Here is a 21,572-nt window from a genome sequence, read left to right on the forward strand (position 1 = left end):
AATATATACATTTAAGACTAACTTGAAACTGTTTCAGATCCCATACTCCAACATCATCAGGAAGAATCAAATATCATTGGATCATCTTTGGGCAGTCCTGTTTCAGAAGACTCAAAGGATGTTGAGGATTTGGTAAATTGTCATTAGGTAATTCTTAGAAACAGGGAGTTCAAGCAAAGAAGCCACACTGTTAATTACAACATCTTTAAGGAAATAGGAGCAACTCCTCTCCCCAAGAGGTTTAATTTACCATTTTAAATAGCTACAGTGCTTAAGCCACACACATTGTTGCTGCTATGACTTTTTACCTCCTTTAAATACATCATTTGAGGTCCAGTTTTACGACAGTGTGTAGTTAAGTGGAATATGGGAGTTTTAACTGCATAGATCCCTATGTTTAGTGTTATTTTGTCAGTAGGAATTTCATTCACTTCAGCTACTGAGAAAAGTTTAAAATCAAAGTTTAACTGCTCTGGTTTACAGACAGTACTATTCATCTCTGAAGATCAGACTCAAGTAGGCCGGGTGGTAGATTTCAGAGAAGTCATATCAACATGGTCTACAGTTTATCAGTGACCTTCTTCAAAAGAATTAAATATCATCGCTTTGAGACCTGACCAGCATACAAGTACAGAGACCTAGGATGTAGTGATTACAATTCTGGTTAACCCATTGCTGGCAGTGGGAGCTGATTTAGTCAGGGTAAAGAGGAAAGCATTAAAAGCATTAACATTCACTACAGGTTTTTTATTACTTTAAAGGGAATGTGGATAAGCATAGTAACAAAACCCACCAGAAGCTAAGCAGTTTTCCCCCTTCAGAAGCCACTGTCATTAGTTTACAAAGTTAGCACTTTGAAGTAAATGAAATAGTATATATAATTACCCAGAAAAAAGTTGGGGGTATTAGAATTTGCCATTCACTTAGTACATTAGCTGGTGGGTTACAATATACCTTCTTCCTCTCAGGCAATTTTAAAAAACAAAACAAAATTTGGTTCTTTAACAAAAGGAAACAAATCAAGAGTCATTCCTATACTAGAGAAGGGTTCAGCCAAAACTAGCCACTAGGGCTTTTAATGAACATGTCCCCTATAGAAAAGTCACAAAAAAACCCTTGTATAAATTATTTTATTTATTATTGTAATTAGATCTTCACAATCAAAGTTGTCTTCACCGTCTGTTTTGTTAACATGAAATTGTAGTTATAAGCAAAAGTTGGTTGCCTAGGGAACAACTGTATATTCAGTTTAACTGAAATAAAAGAATTTGTCTTAAAATGCAAGATTGTTTGTTACATAGCCTTTTGCCATGCAATTACATTATAAAAAATTTTAACTTCAAAAGTGAAAGTTGGAATGTTTAAGTGCAGCATCAGCTCTTTAAAGGAAAAGCAAAGTGATCTATATGTCTCCCTTGCAAGAGGGAATTTGGATTTACAATTAACATGAAAATCATGTATCAGACTTCTGCAGGAGATTCTTCAGCAAACCTTATCCAACAATTAGTCACTGTTCTAACATGTCATTTTGAAGAGTCCTGGTAAGTATTTCTCCTTGGCAGCCTCACCTTCCCACATCATGGAAGTACAGGTTTGCACATATACATAACATGATGATAGAAAATATGATATAGTAAATTAACTTTCTAAATTTCGGTTCTAAGTCTCCTTGTCGATACCAGTAGATCTATAAAAGAAGAAGAAATAAAGTTTAATACCCACTGGGCCAACTATTAAAATTTTAATATATGACTAATTCTTTTTAAACCGTCAATTTCATCAGTGCTTATTACCCTAAATGAGACAGTCTCCATATCAATGCACCCAGAATTTAATTCTTTATAATTTAAGTAGTACCAACGGAGTTTCCACATCCAAGTTTATACTTATTTCTACTTCCTCAGTTTACTTTCTTCTATGTTCAAACCTATGTAGTCCACCATCATTTGGCAGGCTATCCATGAACTTATACCTGGATGTGTTTAAATTTATTTGACTAAAAGGTGTAACTCTTCTATGTAGTGGAAGGGAGGACAACTTTTAAATTCGTATAATCGATTCAGATTCCCAATACAAAATTGGGCTTCCACAGTGTATATATTTGGATTAAACTAGCTCATTGTCAGTCACTTTAGGCTGCAGGGCCAGGAAGGCTCCCAAAGTGTGATGGGCCAGTTTTCTTCAGATCACAGGAGTATAGCAGGATCAGTGAATTACAACACTTGAGAGATGTCTCCTGGTTTAATTTTAACTCAAAGAAGCAAATTACTATCACAATTTAAGCCCTATGTAAGTCAAAATAATTGTTTTTAAGGGTTTATTGTTTTGATTCTGCTTCTCCAGGGACATGAAACAGCCAACTAATGAACAACTGAACACTGAGGAGCCACCACTATCTTTGTTTCTTTACTGTGCCTGTTGGGCCCTGTATATAGTTCTTGGGTGAAGATGAATTAAGTAAATTAAATCAAATCTTTGACCACCCGAAGTCTTTCCACTAATTTTTTCTTTTTCTTTTTTTTTTTTTTTTAACTATTAAAGGAACAGAATTTCTCTTTAGGATTAAAACTTTGGGATTGAGGAGAAAAAGATTTCCAAAAAATGTGCAATTAATACTGAGAATTCTGACATCCTGGTGGGGGAGGGGATGTAATTAGAGATAACATTTTATATAGACCCAGAAAACCTCTGTCCTAAGCACTGCAACATTAAGCCCTCAAGAACGCTCCATTTAAATTCCAAACAGTACTCACAAGTATGCAGGCAGTAATACTACTCAACGAGATGCAGACAGCAAAAAATATATTCAGTGGTTTTGGAGGTAGTTGAGGGAAAACAAAAGCACTGATCAGCGTTACCTGGATGAAGAGAAATTATGTAAAGCCTTCAGAGTAATTCCAAGACTTGGTTAGACTACAGTCTAGGCAATGTGATACTACAAAATGCTTCACACTATAGAATTATATCTGTCAGCGGGTTTGTTTTCTGGAATGTTAATATTTAATAGTTATATGTTGGAGTTATTTTTAGTACTACTTCTCTACTAATCTTTCCCTCACACAGGAGACAAAGTATCAGTAAAACGAAGAACTAGCTAATCTCAAAATAACCTCATTAACAAAGATTAAAAATCATTTAAACTTCATTCACAGGATAAATGATTATACCGGAAAAAGTTGTGGTTTTTTGTTTTTTGTGAGACAGGATCTTGCTGTGTCACCTGGGCTAGAGTGCAGTGGCATCATCATAGCTCACTGCAACCTCAAACTCCTGGGCTCAGGTGATCCTCCTGCCTTGGCCTCCCAAATTGCTGGGATTACAGGCGTGAGCCACCATGTCTGGCCCTATACTGGAAAAAGTTCTAACCATTTTGAGTATTCCTACCAAAAGTGAATATAATCAAAGCTGGTTTTGCTTTACCATTATGAAAAATACTGAAAGATGGGTTTCTAATACCATATAGTTCTGCACAGATACAACATTATACACAATCTTTTTATTAAGCAGGCATGGAAAAAACTTTAAAATTCTCTAACACATTTAATGAAAATGTACCAGAAAAATGTTATCAGATTATGGAAAATACAGTTTTTATTGTGACAGTACCCAGCTGTGTTATATAAGGATGAAAAATTGCTGTACACTGACAAAATCTTTTTAAACTTGACCAAAGGGTAAAGGATATTCTTTAGGAACAAAATGAAGTTAAGGTATTAACAGAAATAGGGCGTTATGGTGGGTTTTAACAGAAAGAAGTTGCTGGTAGCCATCACATTTTTCAAATTTACTAGGCAAGCAAACACAGCAAACTCAAGTTATCTGAAAACCAGGTAGTCCGACTTGTGCTATTGCACTTATTCAATTGGGGGTGAAAATCAAATTAGCTACTCCAGTTGCCAACTGCAGTTTTGTGGTAATAAAATTGAAAGCACTGATTTAACTATGACTAAAACACATTACATACTCACGTCCTAGCCCCTTTTAAGTATTTTCTTTTGAGAGTAAATTAAACCATAATACTAAAATACTAAAGTTCTCAAAACTTTGGCTAAGAGCCTGAGTGAGGCAGAAAATAAAGATACTTACAAGAACCAATAAGGATGTTAAGCTGCCAACAACTAAATTGATGATTCGATCCTGAAAGAGAAAAAGAATTTTTAAGCCATGACTTGGACCCATGGCACTTTCAGAACAGTACAATTCTAAGCATTGGAGTGGTTTAGAATGAAGAAACCAAGATCCTGCCCTTCTCTGAGCTTTACACATAAAACTGCCAGACAAAGCAAAGTATACTGAGCCCTAAGAGTAGAAAATGTACTGTGGGAAAATGGCCAACTGGGGAAGGTTTCTTGAAGGCACAGGACATTTACACCAGTCTTGAAGACTGAGTAGGACTGAATGGGGAAGGGAGGCTTACAAATGATCCCCGTGCTGCTGGGAATATTACGAACAGAAGGACAAAGATGGGGCACTGGGATGGTCAGATCAGAGCCTTGGTCAAAAGTATCGGGAACCAGACTGGATGATGTAGAGTACCCTGATGAGTTTGGACCAATACTTGTGATACAGTTTAGGTGTCCTCGTCTAATCTAAAAATAGATATACTACTACAACAAGGCTCATAGACGAGCCAAAGCTAGAAGCAATCTCAAAGACCAGCTAGTGGTTTTTCCAACTTACTAATAGTGAAATCCTTCAATACATAAGAAAAAAATAGAACCATTTAATTAAATGAGCCTGGGGTCCTACCCACCAAGCTTTCTTATTCTCATCCCCATCTCCCAACCAATACCACAGAATGTTTGAAAAATTTCTGATCCAATCCTGACTTTACAGGTTAAATATAGGCCCAATGTGGTTAAATTTATTTACTAAAAGCCATATAGTAAGTTAGAAGCAACTTTGAAACTAGGAATTCCTAAATCTGGTTAGAAGTAATTTCAGATATAGAGACTAAAAAGTTAAAGTAGCATAATAGGTTGATTAGAAAACACTACTTTTAAGGCCAATGAGAATGCCAAGTAGTTAAGAAGTCAAAGCTGAGTCTTTAGTGGATCAGTAGTCTTAAAGATTGTTTTGATAAGGTCTGAACAGAGAACAACAGGATATGGAACTGGGCAGCCAATAAACAAAACCTCAGAGATAGGAAGGACATAGGAACAATCACAGAACAGTAAATGAATTCTTTTAAAGATAAGAGTCCAAAGAATTTAAGAGACAGGCAAGGCAAGGCTGAGAGGGAAAGAGTATAGGAAAGCCAAATTAAATGGGTTGTGCCTGATCTAGCCAAGGACAAACCACAACTCTCCAGATCAAGGCCATTGCAATTCAAAGGTTACAGGACAAAAGACACTGAACTCCAGCCACACCCTTACTAAGAGGACTCAACAGATCTTATCCCCATCAGCTAGAGAAGCCTACATAGCACACAGGACCCTGAAATTAGGACCATTTGTTAACGAAGAGAACCAGGAACAAGTCACCAATCAACCTGAACTTAGTACCACACAAGACAAGTGAGTGTGTTTAACATAAAATGTGTATAAAGACAAAATTTATGGGAACCCCATTGTTTCTGCCTTGTGAAAAAAGAAAAAGGTTAAGCTACACTCTATTCTATTCTGAGAAGCAAGAATATCTCTTCTCTAGGGATTTACAAACATTTACAAGGGTCTGTATACCTCACAACAGCTCTCCCACTAACAGAAGCCAGAAAGGAGGTTTAGGTGAGAGACAGCCAAGAAGATGAATCACTAATTGCCAAATGGCACAAAGCAAGTTGTCCACCAGGATCAAAGCTGGGGGAAAAATAATAATGGTAAAAGGACAGTATGCCAAGAGTTTTCACATACCTTCTCATCTTAAAAATCCTCGGATGAAATGATAATACGACTATTTTACAGGTGGTAAAACAGGCTCAGGAAAATTGAGAACTTGCCCAAGGTCTCAATACCAGTAAGTGATGAAAACAGGATTCAATGCCAAGCCTGCTTTCCCTAAGAGAGATTTCATTTATACTCCTCACCAGAAAGCAACCTAGAATACTACACTCTACAGTTCTAGAAAAAGGTGTCAAGTGGCAGACAGCACCTCAAAAAGCCTATAAACAAAGTAAGTGCTTATCTTTCAAGAATGAAGATTGCCTCATAAAGTGATTTTTTCCAGATTGTTTAATTTATCCATGTAAGCGTAACTAGTTTTAATCATTCTAATGAAAATATATCTAAACTTCAATGAATACTTTCCTGCCTGCCTTCTAGACAGTCACTGAACAGAATTCCAAGTCATCTTCATGCACATCAGTTATTGTTTTGATGCAGTGGTCCCCTCTGGGGCTCCCAAGGTGGGATGAACTATTTAGGATATAGCAGAAATGTTTCTCACAACATTTTCTTTCTCCAAGCCAAGGCCTTGCAAGCTTCAGACCTGTTATCAATGTAACCATGAATTCAGATCAAAGAAACAGCAGAATTAATTTGGAAGCCCTCCCACTTCTAATGCTTTCATCTTCTAAACTTTTACCACTCAAAAAGTGTAGCCTTTGGACCAGCAGCATCGGCCTCACCTGAGAGCCTAATAGAAATGAAGAATCTCAGGCCTCACCCAAGACCAACTGAATCAGAATCTGCATTTTATTAAGATTGCCTGGTAATTTGTGTGCACATTTAAAGTTGAGAAACATTGCTCTAAAGTTTAGAGTCTAAACCATTTAGAGTATTAAGTTGAAATCATAGGGTGGAGGCTGGGCGCAGTGGCTCACACCTGTAATCCTAGCACTCTGGGAGACAGAGGCAGGAGGATCGTGTGAGCTCAGGAGTTCAAGACCAGCCTGAGCAAGAGCAAGACCCCATCTCAAAAAGAAAAGAAATAAAACAAGTCATAGGGTGCAGACCCTTCCCTGGGCCCGAGATTATTTTTCAGAGCTTTAGTAGCTCTTTTAGCTCCCAGTCTCCAAACAGGATAATGGGAAATAATTAAATAGCTAGTTAATTAGAACTTCAAAGGACAGTTTGGGGACTAATATGCTTTAAACCAGAACTGGAGTACATGGAGAAAAGTGAATACTGCATTTAAACTTTGCTGTTTACGGAATAAACTGAAACTCAGGTTATTTCCACCTTTATAGCTAGTCTCTATTAACTCATTTAAATCTAGCTCTGTCTCCTCTCTGGTTTTATTTTTACTCTAATTCCACCTAACAAAACCATACTCTCCTACCAGAGTTCTAAACCTGATTTTTTTTTTTTTTTGAGAGTTTTAAACCGTGTACTATAGCTTATTTTTACTCCCCAAGGAAGTTTGACAGGGTCAGAATCAGCCTGGATCCTTACCTACAGAGAAGACAGGATAAAAGATTTAGGATACCCCTCCTGAAAAACAATGTATATACATATATGTATGTATAGTTTTGAGAGGGATCTCACACATTACCTCCTAAGTCATTTATTTATGCATTTAAACATCTATTATATTTCAGTTGCAAATACAACAATAAAACCGTCTCTACCCTCCAGACATTTACAACATCCAGAGCTCTGGAGACACTAAGGAGAAAGGGAGTGAGGTTATCTTGGGCAGTCAGAAAAAGACTACCAGATAAAGTCAAAACTTGAAAGCTAGCATACGAATAAGAAGGAAAGGAAAGGTGGTTCATGAAAAGGAACTCCACAAGACCTGGGGAAGAACAAAAGCACGGCTATTATAAAAAAGGAATAGAGCGAATGGACAGGGTTGATAGTTGATCAAGTTTCATGAGAGCCGAACAGAAAGGAGCTGGGATGAAATGCACATAAAGAGATCAGCCTGAGCCCAAAGGAGTCATGTCTTTTGTCTCCTTTGAAATAAGGAGAAAAAGATGGGTGTATGTGCAAATAGTTTGTGTCTGTGATGGTAGAAAGTAACCCTGTAAAGCAAGTAAGGAGTACATTATCACCATTTACCAATGGGTAACTAGGTTTGCTAAGACTGACTGATTTTGCCCAAGGTCACACAGCTAGGTACTGGTTAAAACTTCCTATCAAATGCTCTTTGCAAAATTTAAGCCTAATGAGCAGTTCAAAAGGTCTAAGAATCCTTAGACAAATACATATAGACCCTGAAATTAGATCCAGGAGACCAAGGTGCTCATCTCATTCTGCCACTGGCTAGCAGTGTGACCTCAAAAGAATCCCTTAACCCTGCGGTCCCCAACCCCGGGGCCACAGACCAATACTAGTCTGTGGCCTATTAAGGACCGGGCTGCAGGGCCCTGCAGCCCCTTCCCCCCACGCTGGTCCATGGAAAAAACGTCTTCCATCAATTTCAGGAGCCAGGGGAGCCACAGCAGATGAAGGAGGTAAGCAGCAGGCCAGGGATTGTATTTACACCCACTCCCCATCATCGCTCACATATCCATCTGAGCTCCAGTTCTAACAGTTTATGGTTCTGAATCATCAGCTTAAGACTGTACTTGGGCCGGAGTAAAAAGACCAAACAACGAGGGAGCCCCCATACTTGCCTGGTCAGTCATCAGGCAGTATCTTCATATAACAGAGAGCACCTCAAACTCATTTCAAATGCTCAGGTGGTAATGATGGCCCTAGGAGGAAATTGGCAATAACATCCCAAACATCCAAAAGCTAGCATCTGTCCTCAGCTCCCTGGAAATGTCCTAGTTCTAAAAGAGTTTAGAATGCTAACAAGTGACATTGTGTCCAACCTTCCATTGCCATGGCAATTTATGTTTTGCCTACTTCCAAAATGGATTTGAAGACCTTGTGCTATTTTAATAAAACCCTAACCCAGGTAAGCAACAATGAAAAGGCCAGGGCAAAATTCCTAAAGGGGTTTGGGGAATGGAAAAAAGGAGTAAAAGAATTTACAAGAAAAAATTTAAACTCAAATGTTAATATGAAGAGTCCTGGCAGCCAAGTGAAGTACAACAGAGTGTTTTAAATCTCACTAATAAAAGCAAGCATGCTGGATCATCAGAAGAAGAGGCAAACTTCTGGCTCTAAGCAGAGTTTGTCCCATGAGTCGTTACAAACACAGGAACACAGAAAATGCAGCAATTTCATACACGGCATTTCTTACATTGGTCCATCAGAAAAACTGAAGGCATAATGTCAGGTCATAGTTCCCAAAAGACTGAGCTGTGGTTTGCGAGGTGGGATGGCTGAAATGCCACTCCCAATTTCAATACTCATCCTTCAGAGCTCAACTCAAACATCACCTCCACTGTAAATCCTTTCTGGACACCATCCTGGGCACCTCCCCTCAGGACGCAAGATGCTCCTGTCTCAGAGCTCCCAAATCACTCTCCCTAGACTTTATACTTACTACGTTGAAATAAAATATATTGCCTGTGTCCTCCACTAAGACTGGCAGCTAATTAATTGTGGGGAAGATAGGCTACATTAGTCCCTCCTCACCAGCGGGGGATATATTCCAAGACGCCTGGAACTGCAGACAGTACCTAACCTTATGAATAGTACTAGGTTTTTTCAATCTGGTAACAGACAGTTACTAAGTGACTAACAGGTGGGTAGCATATACTACGTGGATATGCTGGATAAAGGGATGATTCACATCCCAGGTAGGATAGAGCAAGATATCAGCACACTGCACAGAATGGTGAGCAATTTAAAACTTATAAATTATTTCTTTAATTTTCCATTTAATATTTTCAGACCGTGGTTGACCACAGGTAACTGAAACCTAGGAAAGCAAACTTTGGATAAGGGGGGACTACTGTACTTGTTTTCCTTCCCTACAGTGTGGCACACTGTTGGCACTCTATGAATGTTGGTTAAATGACAGAATTATAAAAGCAGAAGTGGCCAATAACATTGATGCCTGTCACCAATAGAGGTTACTCTCCCCACTCATCTGGGGCCTGATCTATCAGAACAGAATGGGGCCTCACCACTGCAGGGCAGACATGGAACAGCACAGCTGAAGCTGTCGCCTGGTCCTGCAACCCAAGAGGTTGTAGCTCTCTAGCCACAAAGGCCCAACACCCTAATGGATGCCTCTCTGGCAAGGCTCTGTTGAGTACAAGGAAATATCAATAGTACATCATGGGAATCTCGAGGGGCCAGGTTTTTCTAGCTAAGTACAGCCCAGTTACTCACTTTCTGCTAGAGCAGAACCAAGCATTAATTTCCAATGCACCACAGCTCAAACTCCAGCGGACAAATTTGTCCTTTGGCAATGCTCCTGAACACTGCCACGAAGGGGCAAAGCAAAACAGAAAGATCCTTGCAGAAAAGAAAAACCCTGGATGCACAATGCCATGAAGACATATTCTTCCCCACTCCTGAGGACAAAGGTGGGACAGAGGGGAGAGAGACTGAAGATTCCATTTTTGGTGTTACTTCAAACTTTCTGTGTAACTCCACAAGTCATCCTCCTCAGATAGCATCACAGGAAGCCCCATCACATCCCTCTCCAGGTACTCTCAGTCCTATCCAGGTCAGTCTTCATGCTCTACACCGGCAAGTGTCTTTCCCTGTCAGCCATCCCATTTTCTGAAAGCTGTTCCATGTGAGCAAACTACATCCTGGACTACTCGGAGATCCCCTGCTGCACATCTCAGAACATTCTGCCCGATAGAGCCCGTGCCCCCACGTAATCATCCTGAACTCACTGTGCCGGGAAGGAGTGGGAGGCCAAGGTGTGCCCCTACTCCACATGCCAGCCTGGGATGGCAATTTCAGTCATATCCCATATTTTAAAAATGTATGTCCCTGAGCAGCCTCATGTCAACCTCTTCTCTTCCTCTTTTCAGTTACCTCAATTATTTCAGCACCTACTATGCCAAATCCCTCTTCCCCCAACCCTCTACCTTCCTCCTCTCCTCTACTGCCCCTAACTCTGGTCTTCACCCACATCCATTGACTAGAACACTCCCGGTCTGTTACTCCAAAGCTCTGACTTGAGAGCTTCCCTACCGATTTCTGACCATGGGGTCGGCAGTTTCAGCAATGCATGGAAAACTCTCTGGTGGATGTGTTCATCTGCTCTGATGCATTCTTTGAAAACTGAGTGCTGAGTAATTCCCAAACCTGCAACCACTTCTAGACACCAGCAATAAGCCTTGCTCTGAGGCCTGTAAACTGCCCTATCTGTAAGTGCCAGTTTACTCCTCCTCTACCTTGTAAGGTCTGGGAGAACAAGGACCATGCCTTACTTGTTCACTACTGCATTTTGGGTGACTGCATATGGCCATATGGCTAAAGTCCAGCCCAGTAGTGGACTTGCCAAGTTGTGCACCCTGGCACCAGCCTGCATCCACCCAGAGGCAGAAAGACCTTTTTCTAAATCAGACAAAGCCAAGCCATGTGCCTATGGGGGATGCCACTACCTAGAGTAGAAATAACCTCCTTCTGACTGTACAAAGGTGCCACCTTTTGCGTGAGTGATGGCACTGGCCATATTCCTCTGCCAACCACAGTGCCCAGCATGAGATGATCAAATGTTACTTGAAAGAACTAACTGGGCTTACTACAAGTTCACGTTTTCTATCCTCACCTGGGCCTTTTATTTGGGGTTGGGTCCCTGCCTCTCTCCAGAAAGTGGTTTGAAGCTCCACCTCCCCTCAGGTTCCCAGTTCCACTCTTGCAGGCTTTACTTCAGTAGACATCCTTACAAAATGCCAAGAAAGAGAGGAAAGCTCCACCTCCCCAGTCTCCATTCCTTCCAGCCTGACAAGGATCAAAGTGATCTATTTCTCTGCCAATCCGGCACCCATCCCCTGGCTCGATTCATTACCTCCATCCTTACCTCTATATTGAATCTCTCCCTCATGGAGCCCATCTCTGGCCCCCAAATCTTAAGTGCCCCCAACATCAGAAGAGCCTTCCCCCCATGCTGGTTCCCACTTTGATGTTAAACAGTCATTCTCTACTCTTTCTACATTCTAAGTGGTAGGAAGAAAATAAAACAACAGATGAAGAGTGACCAGGGTGGAGACGGGGGCCATTTTTTAAAGGGAGGTCAAGGAATCCTCCCTGAGGATGTGACATTTGAGCAGGGGCCTTTACAAGAAAAAGGAATGGGATGTACAAGGATCTAGGAGAAGGTACTGCAGATAAGCAGTATGTGTTCTTCTATTCAGTTATTAATCAAGTACATATTACATCCCGGGAAATGTGCTAGGTGTTGGATAGCATGTCTTTTCTCATGGGGCATATGTACTGCAGGGAAGACAGAAAGGCATGAAACAAGTCCTTGTTCTCTCTCTGCTTTAGTCGCCCTGGCCTTTTTTTTGTTCTGTGTAGCAAGCGCAAAGGCCCTGAAGCAGGAATGAGCTTGGTGAATTGTGCTATGGTTTTAAAGATGCTGTCCCCTCCAAAATTCATGTTGAAACTTAATCCCCAATGCAACAGTAAGTATGGTCTTCGGGAGGTGATTAGGTCAGGAGGGCTCTGCCCTCATGAATGGTATTAGCACCCTTATAAAAGGGCTTGAGGTTGAAGGGAATGCTCTCTTGCCCTTCCATCCCCTCGGCCATGTGAGGACACAGCATTCCTCCCCTCCAGAGGACGCAGCAACGGGCACCGTGTTGGAAGCAGAGCAGCCCTCACCAGACCTAATCCTGCTAGCACCTTGATTTTGGACTTCCCAGCCTCCACAACTCTGAGAAAGTAGATTTCTGTTCTTTATAAATTACCCAGTCTGTGGTATTTTTGTTATACCAACACAGACAGACTAATTCAAACCGGAAGAACAGAAAGAAGGCCAGGGCGACTAAAGCAGAGAGAACAAGGATTTGTTTAATGCCTTGCTATCCTCCCTGCAGTACATACGCCCCATGAGAAAAGACATGCTATCCAACGCCTAGCACATTTCCTGGGATGTAATATGCACTTGACTAATAACTGAATAGAAGAATGCAAACATGCACACTCAACAACCTACAACCTCCAGAAGAAAATCCAAATCTGCAGCACATCACTCAAGGCTCTTCGTCCAGCCCAACGTTTCCTCTGACCATTCCTCCCAAGTTCTAGATCCAGTCATGGCGGAACACTGAAAGTTCCCTCACCATTTCCTGTACGTTCCTGCTCCCACCCTTTTGACTCAAGCTGGACCTGCTGCTTGGGATTTCCTGTCACCTCCTGTCAAAAATCGTACTCTTGCTTCTAGGTCCAAGACTCAAGAGTCCTCCAATTTGATGCCCATGATCCCCAGCACTTTGCTCATCCTTTTATTAAAGGGCTCCATCCCGCACATTCCTCAGGTCACTGGAGACAGTGATGATCTCCTCCTGGGAGGGAGAGAGAAGCAAGGCAATACATTGCCTTGTATTAAATGCTCAAGGGCACTACCTCTTGCCATCGTGTACCTGCTCTGAGTGATTCAGACCATTGAGCCACATCCTATAATTGTGCCTCTGAAGTTTTGCATTTCTCAAACTCAAGGATCCTAATACCATATATAAAAGTTTGACTCTCAGAAATGACTTTGCTTCTCTTCCAAATCACAGTGGAAAACTTCTTGTCATGAAAGCTATAGAAATGGCCCCATCAGAAGCCTAAGGGGCAGCCCTCTAGGAATAAATGTACTGAGAAGATGTAAAATGTGGGAGGTGGTTTGTTTGGGGCCCAACTGAAGGAAGAAACCTCAGGCCCTGTCCATGGTTTAATTTGGTTCCTCCAGAGCTATACAGCTCTACCTAAACGGGAGCTTCCTTTCACACTATCACCAGAGACAACCAGAGGGACAGTGTCCACATGGGTGGAAAGCAAGGAGACATCTTGTCTCACTGCCTAACCCTAGGGCATGGTGAACTCTGACCATAGGTACTACTGTTCTGATACTTTCCTAAAAAACACCATGGTGCCAAGAGCAGAGGAGATGCGTGAGAAAGCATTTATGAGAATACGGGCACAACCGCCCTTACAACTCACACTCTGAACTTTCTCTCAAACACATAACCTCCACTGCTATGTGTGGATCTGACCACCAACCTACCCCTCATTTCTAACTAGAGAAAGTAAATTTATAGACATTTGTTAACTTTCCCCTTACTTCACAGATTCGCATTTTGAAGCATCTTTCCGTTGTGAATATTTCTGTATACCCAAACTACCAGATTCTCCTCACAGATGCATGCACCTGAAATACATTTTCACTAAAGCACCATTTATGGAAATCAGATCACAGTAAAAAAGAAAACAAACCTATTCCATATGTTTAAAGGAGAAAATGACCTCTGGAGTTGGTTCCCACAGGAAGCACCCTAACTGGATGTGCTCCAAGCTTCGGAATGGGAGGCACAGCGTAGACTGTGAGATAGCAGCCTGACCAACCTGACTTAGATTTATTCTCCTGCCATATACCTTGGGTAAGTCACACTTGTAAGCCTTAGTTTTCATATTTGTACAGCAGTCTAACGTGGGGTTGCGACGAGGATTAGGAGACAACGCACATAAAGTCCCTACAACAGAGTACCTGACACCTCGCAGAGGGTCGGTGGATGGTAGCTAATATGGTATTAGTACTATTTTTATACCGTGTCTAATGGGGAGCCTTACCAATGAGAGGATCCTCAGTGCTGAGAGGGAGCTGCCCTGGCCCCAATATCTAGAGCAGCCTCAATTTCAAATGCATTCCATCACTCCCATCAGGACACTCAGGTTTACCAACCCACACATCCCTTCGGTGGTTCAGAAAATATGGTCACTATACTTGTACATGGCTTATGGGCTGACCATAAAAAAATAAAAAACGACTACTCTCAGTAGACCCAGTCTATTACCACAGATCAGCAAAAATCACATTTACAAGGAGAAAACTCAGTAGAGCATCAGCTTCTGAACGGCCAGGCCCCAGTTTAAGTTCCTTTTATACAATATTGTGTTACCCATTTACTACTGGCATCTCTGCTATATATGGCTCAGCAGGGAGACAAAGAGATGACTTTAATTGCATGAGAGCTTCAAGCACCACCTCCTGTTCAGATATCCAGCATACCCAGGTTTCTAAACACTAGCCCCCACCTTCTAACTGTGACTTCAGAATGTCCCAAGAATGCAGGTTACCTTTTGGTGATACTAGAGTCTCACGTCACTTAAAACTTAATGTACGTGAAATCAAGAACTGGGTGAGGCATTGCGCCTCGTGCTAAACAGGCTACAGAAATGAGGAAACTGGCACCTGCCATCAAAGAGTTTATACTCTAGCTGGGGAAGTAAGACCTACACAAGTCCCTCGCAGCACAAGGAGTAGGTGCCAGGGGGCAGCTCTGACAGTCAGGCTCATTGAAGGGAAGTATGGAGAGGCTGGGTGGCCAGGAAGGTTCTAAAGTGGGGAAACAGACTGAGCAGGATTCAGATATTTGGAGAAGAAAGGACGCTCCAGAAAGGAGAAGAGCATCTGCAAAGAGCAGGGAGGCAGCTAAAGGAAAGGGGTCAGTGCAGAGGTGCTAGCCTGGACTGGGCTCACACAGAGCAAGGTGAAGGCCCTTGGAACTGGACTTATGTACCAGCATCTCCTGAGGACTTCCCACAGACACCAATGACTGGGCTCCACCCCCTGAGATTCCAGTCCACTGGTCTGGGTGAGGGGGAGAGAAAACATGCAGAATACAGTGTAGGAGAGAAAAAGTCATGTCTATTTGTCCTTAAGCGCTTCTCTAGCACAAGAAACAACATAGCAGTTTGACAGGTTGGATGAGAGGAGAGGAGACAACTGTTTCCAGTCCCTGGGGCAACTAACCCTCCTTTGAGAGAGAGAGACAGGAGCTGTACTCAGAGGATCACCTAGAAGAAGCTCTGTAAGGAGGAGAGAAGCTAGAAGCCTGCACTCCTCAGAGGACAGCCTTAGGGTTCTAGGTAGGGAGAAGGAATGCGGGCACAGACAGCAATCTCGACCACAGCTTTGTTCTTAAACAGCACTCCCCACCCAAAAAAAGGCATGAAGTAGCACTCTCATCTTACATTATTTTTTGCTAAGGCCAAATGCTGCAAGTTTGCATTGCTTGACTAGGACTACCAATCATGAAAAGCCTTTGCTTTTCACCTTCATTTTTTAAACTAGGGGTAAGGGGATGCAGGAAGCTGCCTTTGCCTTTGGAACCAAGGATCTGAGCCTCTAAGGCCACTAACTTGCCCCCTGCACAGAGGTCCTCCCTCCCGTATGGCATCTGCTGGGGAGTTCAAAACCCACACCTTCTCCCAAATTCACTCACTTTTCATACATCATATCCAAGAACGAATAAAGGGGCAAGAACTGCCACTACCCTTCTTAGAGAATAAATCACTTATTTTGTGATCACTGAAAATCAACAGAATAGGCTGCTCTAGAGACCAGCTCATACTACATCCCACCAAGTGGATAGTTCATCCTTTTCCCATTTGCCATAGCTATGGGATACTGCTTTGCTTTCTCCCACTGAGAAAACCATTCCCTCCCTCCTCTCCTAGGTTCACCATTCTAGACTGGCTGAAACTGATTTCAGATGATTTGGCTACCAGCTAGCAAGTCAAAAGATAAAGACTGACTCACAAGCCCTGAGAATAACTTAGTGCCTTCCTATTACACAGACAGTGGGAAAGACTGCCTAAACTGTGCATTGTCATAAAGCAAACTTTAAAGGCACCTGTGGGCAGAAGAGAGGGATATATCTCCAGGTTTTAGTTCACACTAGGGGAGAGAAGGGGAATGAAAGGACAGCCTTGCTAACAAAATAATAGAAAAAATTATCTAACTCACAGTTTTCTCAGTAAAGGCTAAGATCAATCACATAAGCTCTCTTGCTAACAGGTATCCTGCAGGGTTCTGTTTTCACAACATCTGAAAAGAGCTGAGCATACAGAAAGGAAATGTAAATCTTTCTCTTTTACACTGCCAAACCTAAAACTGCTTTTGAGGGTTTGCTTTTTACAGCCTTGAAGAGCTCCTGAGCTGACAGCCAGCACTCTCTCCCTCTTCTGCTTCTGTGCTGGCTCTTTTTCCAACTGGAAAAAGTAACATAAACTTTTCCTTCTTGCTATCCCAATATTTGTTTGGAGAAATCTTTCTCAAAACCCTCATTCACTAGCTCACACCCTAACAGGAAAGAACAGAGAAAGGAAATTCCTAGAGCCATGTTTCCTAGAGTAGATCCTGTAGAGACCTGTCTAGTGAATACTCCTGGGGGTAGGGGAGGGTAAGAACTGGGTAAGGCATTGTGGTAGGGATAAAAAGGTGACACCACCAAAAGAGTCTAGGAAGTACTACTTACCCACCCTCACCAACTAGAGTTACAATGAAAATTGGCACATTAAAGAAAGTCCCACAATAAAGAAAAATGTTTCACAAATGTGACTATGGAACCACCATAAGTAATATTTCACTAGCTTTAGAATTGTGCTATAAAATATGGTAATACAGGTTGAATACCCTTATCCAAAACGCTTTGGACCAGAAGTGTTTCAGATTTTGGATTTTTTTGGATTTTGGAATATATGCCTATACATAATATCTTGGGGGTGGGGCCCAAGTCTAAACATCAAATTCTTTTGTTTCATATACACCTTATATACATAGCCTGGAAGTAATTTTAAACAATAGTTTTAATAATTTTGTGCATGAAACAAGGTCTGGGTTATGCACTTACGTGTGGAATTTTCCACTTGTGACATCAAGTCCGAACTCAAGAAATTTTGGATTTTGGAGGATCTCAGATTAGGGATGCTCAACTTGTACTAGCCATGCGTAGTTAATGAGCACCTGAAACATAGCTAGTCCAAATTGAGATGAGCTTTAAGTGTAAAATACACATCGGATTTCAGAGGATTAGTACGAGAAAAGATTGTTAAATATCTCAATTTTTTATATTGATTATATGTTGAAATAATGTTACTTTGGGTATATAAGATTAAATGAAATTATTAATATTTCACCTGTTTCTTTATACTAATATGACTACTAAGAAATTTAAAATTATATATATGGCTCACATTATATTTCTATTGGATAGCACTTCTTTAGAAAATGCTAAGCCACAACAAAGGCTTAGAAACTTCAGCTATTTCTTATTATCTTAGTATCTGTGCCATATTTTTCACCTGAAAGAGAGGTACTATAGCTCAGAACTTGGGAACAGTGTAAAAGAAACGAACAAAGACGAACAAAGCATCTAGAATTCATAAGATAGCCCACCTAACAATATGTAATGCCAAAAGTATCAAGAAATGAGGTCTATGGTTTTTTGTTTTGTTTGTTTTACAAAAGATGAACACCTCTCATTTTTGTCAAAAATCTCTTGGATAGTTATGTAACAATAGAGAACTATTTCACTTTGCCTTTCACTCCACGGTCCACCTATAAAATTATTTCTAAATAGCATGTGAAAGATTGAGTAAATTTGGGGTTTCAGTAACTGCAATCACTATGTGCATCCAGTAATGGCGAAGACAGAAGTCCCTTCAGGGATTGCCCACGAGGGTGCTGCTCATGGGCCACTGGGTTATATATTTATTGTTCTATAGAAGATTCCATTATCTACCACTCACTACATAACATGTGGCAAACCACTTCACCCCCTATTTTCTGTGAAAGGACATAGGTGTGTGAATGTCTAAAGTGTTTGAGAAACTGCATAATTAAATTACTACTGACTTCACTATTCAACTCTGAAAGCAAGGTAAAATATCACTAGAGGAAAACTACTGTACGACTGAACACACAACCCTCTTTGAGGTTCCACTTCCTTAGTTGTAAAACAGGAATAAGAACATCCATCTTACAAAGGCATCTGGTGATCAAGCAAGGGAAAGCTGAATGTGCAGCATGTTGCCCGGCACCGAGGAAACACAAACTTTCCTCTAGACTCTGCTCTTTGGGCTTTAGTCCTCTGCCTTCGAGGTAAGGGTTGCACCTAAAATCCAGAGGCTGTATATTGTCAGTTGTTATAAAGCAAGTAAGATTACAAAAAGCTCAGAAAATCTGTCAGACTATGACAGGAAGTGGGCTTTTCCCTTTCTTGATCTTACTCCTCAGAAGTGGCAGTTCACTAACATCAAGTTGCCACTTAAGTGGCTATTGTGTCATTTTCTGGCATCTAAAAGAGAGCAAGCTGGGGACACCCACACACAAGGGCCAGTGATGGGTTTCTCAGGGTCCCCAGGAATCCACTCGCTCTAGCAGTCACTGTCCTCCACGGAAATGGCTCCACTATAATGTGTCCTGTCCTTTCATTATTGAGGCCCCATTCCCATGCCTTGCCCGCCTCAGGCCCTCAAATAAAATCTTCATTTGCTGCGAACCAAGACAGATGCCCCTCCTTGCTCAGATGCGGCATCTCAATTTATAAGAAACACAATGTTTTTTCTCCTACCCTCAGACCAGGGGTCTCTCTCCTTCTCCACGCTGTAGAATTTCTCTATGTCCAATCACCCTGTCAGCTTCACAGAGGGAGTTAAAGGGAGAAATTTTGAGAAATGAGGAATTTATATTAACTTTTTTCTGTAAGTAGCTGAAGCAACTATTATAATGCCCTAAAGTTGCCTAAATAATCCTGGGGCAATATACTCTTGTACTAGATAAGTATGCAATAAACAGAAATACATTCGGAATAGTAAAGTTCTTGGATGGATTTCAAATGGATATGGATTGAGGCAATAGGAAACAAAGTCATTCAAAGTTCTGGCCCAAGCTGTTCAGAAAATATAGATATTTCTAAGTGTCTACATAAATCAATAAGTCCATTAGCAAATCACCTATCTCTGTATTACAAGGGCAATGGGGTTAAAAGAGGTCAGAGGTCTGGATCACCCAGAACCCCAATCATGTGCCAACATGTTGAGGAGACACTGAACCTCTTAGCTCTTGGGACAGATGGACAAATTTCCCATATAAAAGTGACTAGTTCTCCTCTGTACCCCAGTCTATCCCTGTCATAGCACAGATCCAACCACATCATATTTGTCTACATATTTCCCCCACCTGACTGGGTCCCTTGGACCCCTAGGGCCAAGTATATAATAATGCTCAATATTTACAGAAACAGGAACATATACTGGACTAGCCATGTTTCTCAAACCAAGAGCATTGAGGGCTGAGATTATGCAAAGTCACAAGATGAACAAGTGCATCTTCCTGGAGATCAAGCTTAATACATTTTCTTATTAAAACATTTTGAGAAGAGACACCAAAATATATGTCGAGTTCATAAAATAAAGTCTTGTGGCAGGCTGGCAGCTTCCAAATTGAGGGCTATAACGCAGACTGCCAGGTGTACAAGTTCCCAACCCTTTCTGCTACGGGGCGCCTGCCAAAGCTAAGAAATCCAAGAAGCCCTGGACTCTATATGTGCCTTACCTTTTGAGAGGCTGAAAGCACTTTATTAGCGGTCAAAGATCACCAATGCCACTTTCTAAGGGGAAAAAACTCCAGGCTAATCATGCCTAAACTACTCAGAAAGTTAATGCTGACAACAGGAAAAGAGCTCTCCTCAATTGCTGGCCCACGACATCACATAATTAAGCTTTTTAAAAAAGGCGTTATACTTTTAAAAGCCTAGAATAACGTACTATAGCTTGTTTGGGTCCAGGTACCCTTTGATCATTTTCTGGAATGGAGGCCATCATCAAAGAAACCCTCATTTCATGCCTCTCCCCTTTTTCCCTGCTTGGCTGCTTCACCCCTCAGCAATAAACCCTCAGAGCTCTATGTAAACAGGAATCCCAAGCACCTCTCCTTCGGCTTCCCTACGGAACCCACCCACCCCGCCACACACACCTGAAGCCTCCAGGTCAGTACTCCTGCTGCAGGTGCGGTCGTGCAACCACCCCGTAAATACCTCCCCTCCGGAGAGGGACTTCCGCACTCCCCAGAAAGGGCTTCCAACAGTCCAGAACTTTCTGAACTTTTCTCCAGTCCAAGCCTTCAAGGCTCTTGGCCAACCACGTCCCAAAGAGTGGCAGGGCAAACATCTTGAGAGGAAAGCGAGATTGCAGAACCAGCTTTCTTCCTAAAAGTGCTTCCAGGGGCCGCAGGCAGGAGGGCAGACGCTTACACACACCCCCACCCGACCTAGAGCCGCAGGCCGCACTCACCTTGGCCGACGTCTCCCCAAACAGAGGTCTGTTGTCCAGGCGAGTGGTGCCATAGGTCCTGGTAGAGAAGTCCTCCATTTTAGGGTTTCTTCGCTCTCCCCAGGCCACTCAAAAGCGAGCCAGCATTACCTCCCGAAGTCTCCGGCCCGCAACTCCGACCGCCGGGTCCTCACGGCGCACGCATAGCCAGACCCCCGCGTGGGCGCTCACTCCCGGGGCGCGCGGCCGCTCCGCCCGAGCCCCGCTCTCCTCATCCTGAGCAGCTAACGCAGGAAGTGAAAGGAAACAAACACTGCGCGGCCGAGTCGCCGCGGGACGCCCCCGCCCAGCAGCTCCCACTTCCCCAAGCCTAAGCTCTCGCCGCGCTCGCCCCGGCTGCGGTTAGCGAGGCAAATGGGTTTCCTCTCGCCCCCGGGGTGATCCCACGCCTCGCCCGTTTCTCTACACAATAATTTCCCAGGTTTTCCAGATTTTCTCCGGTGAGCACGTATGCCTTCATGCTCGAGGTGGGGAAAGTTTTCATGGAAGAACTCATCAGGGACCCCT

At 42.2% G+C, this 21,572-nt stretch overlaps 2 protein-coding genes across 2 annotated transcripts in view; one reads left to right on the forward strand and one right to left on the reverse strand.

Moving 5' to 3' along the window:
• DMTF1 (cyclin D binding myb-like transcription factor 1) overlaps positions 1 to 1,121 on the forward strand; it is a 33,351-nt gene extending 32,230 nt beyond the window's left edge. The window contains exon 17 of the mRNA XM_012643508.1: positions 38 to 1,121. Within this exon, the coding sequence (XP_012498962.1) occupies positions 38 to 147 (110 nt within the window). The 3' untranslated portion in view covers positions 148 to 1,121. The remainder of the gene's footprint in view (positions 1 to 37) is intronic.
• Positions 1,115 to 21,255, reverse strand: TMEM243 (transmembrane protein 243, mitochondrial). The gene is made up of 4 exons (XM_012643509.1): positions 21,027 to 21,255; positions 4,087 to 4,137; positions 2,754 to 2,858; positions 1,115 to 1,687 (listed from the first exon to the last, which is right to left on the reverse strand). Exons 1-4 carry the CDS (start codon positions 21,102 to 21,104, stop codon positions 1,565 to 1,567), a joined length of 357 nt encoding a protein of 118 aa, XP_012498963.1. The 5' UTR covers positions 21,105 to 21,255; the 3' UTR covers positions 1,115 to 1,564.
• Between the last annotated feature and the right edge of the window lie 317 nt (positions 21,256 to 21,572).

The sequence above is a fragment of the Propithecus coquereli genome, unplaced genomic scaffold, assembly GCF_000956105.1.
Source record: "Propithecus coquereli isolate 6110/MARCELLA unplaced genomic scaffold, Pcoq_1.0 Scaffold199, whole genome shotgun sequence".
Lineage (NCBI taxonomy): Eukaryota > Metazoa > Chordata > Mammalia > Primates > Indriidae > Propithecus > Propithecus coquereli.

What these genes read in the sequence shown, in the direction of transcription:
- TMEM243 (XM_012643509.1), bottom strand. Translation starts at nt 21,104, where the DNA reads ATGGAGGACTTCTCTACCAGGACCTATGGCACCACTCGCCTGGACAAC. An exon ending in TTGGGGAGACGTCGGCCAAG is followed by an intron (nt 4,138 to 21,026) that starts GTGAGTGCGGCC and finishes TTTCTCTTTCAG; the next exon opens with GATCGAATCATCAATTTAGT. An exon ending in GTATTACTGCCTGCATACTT is followed by an intron (nt 1,688 to 2,753) that starts GTGAGTACTGTT and finishes CTTCTTTTATAG; the next exon opens with ATCTACTGGTATCGACAAGG.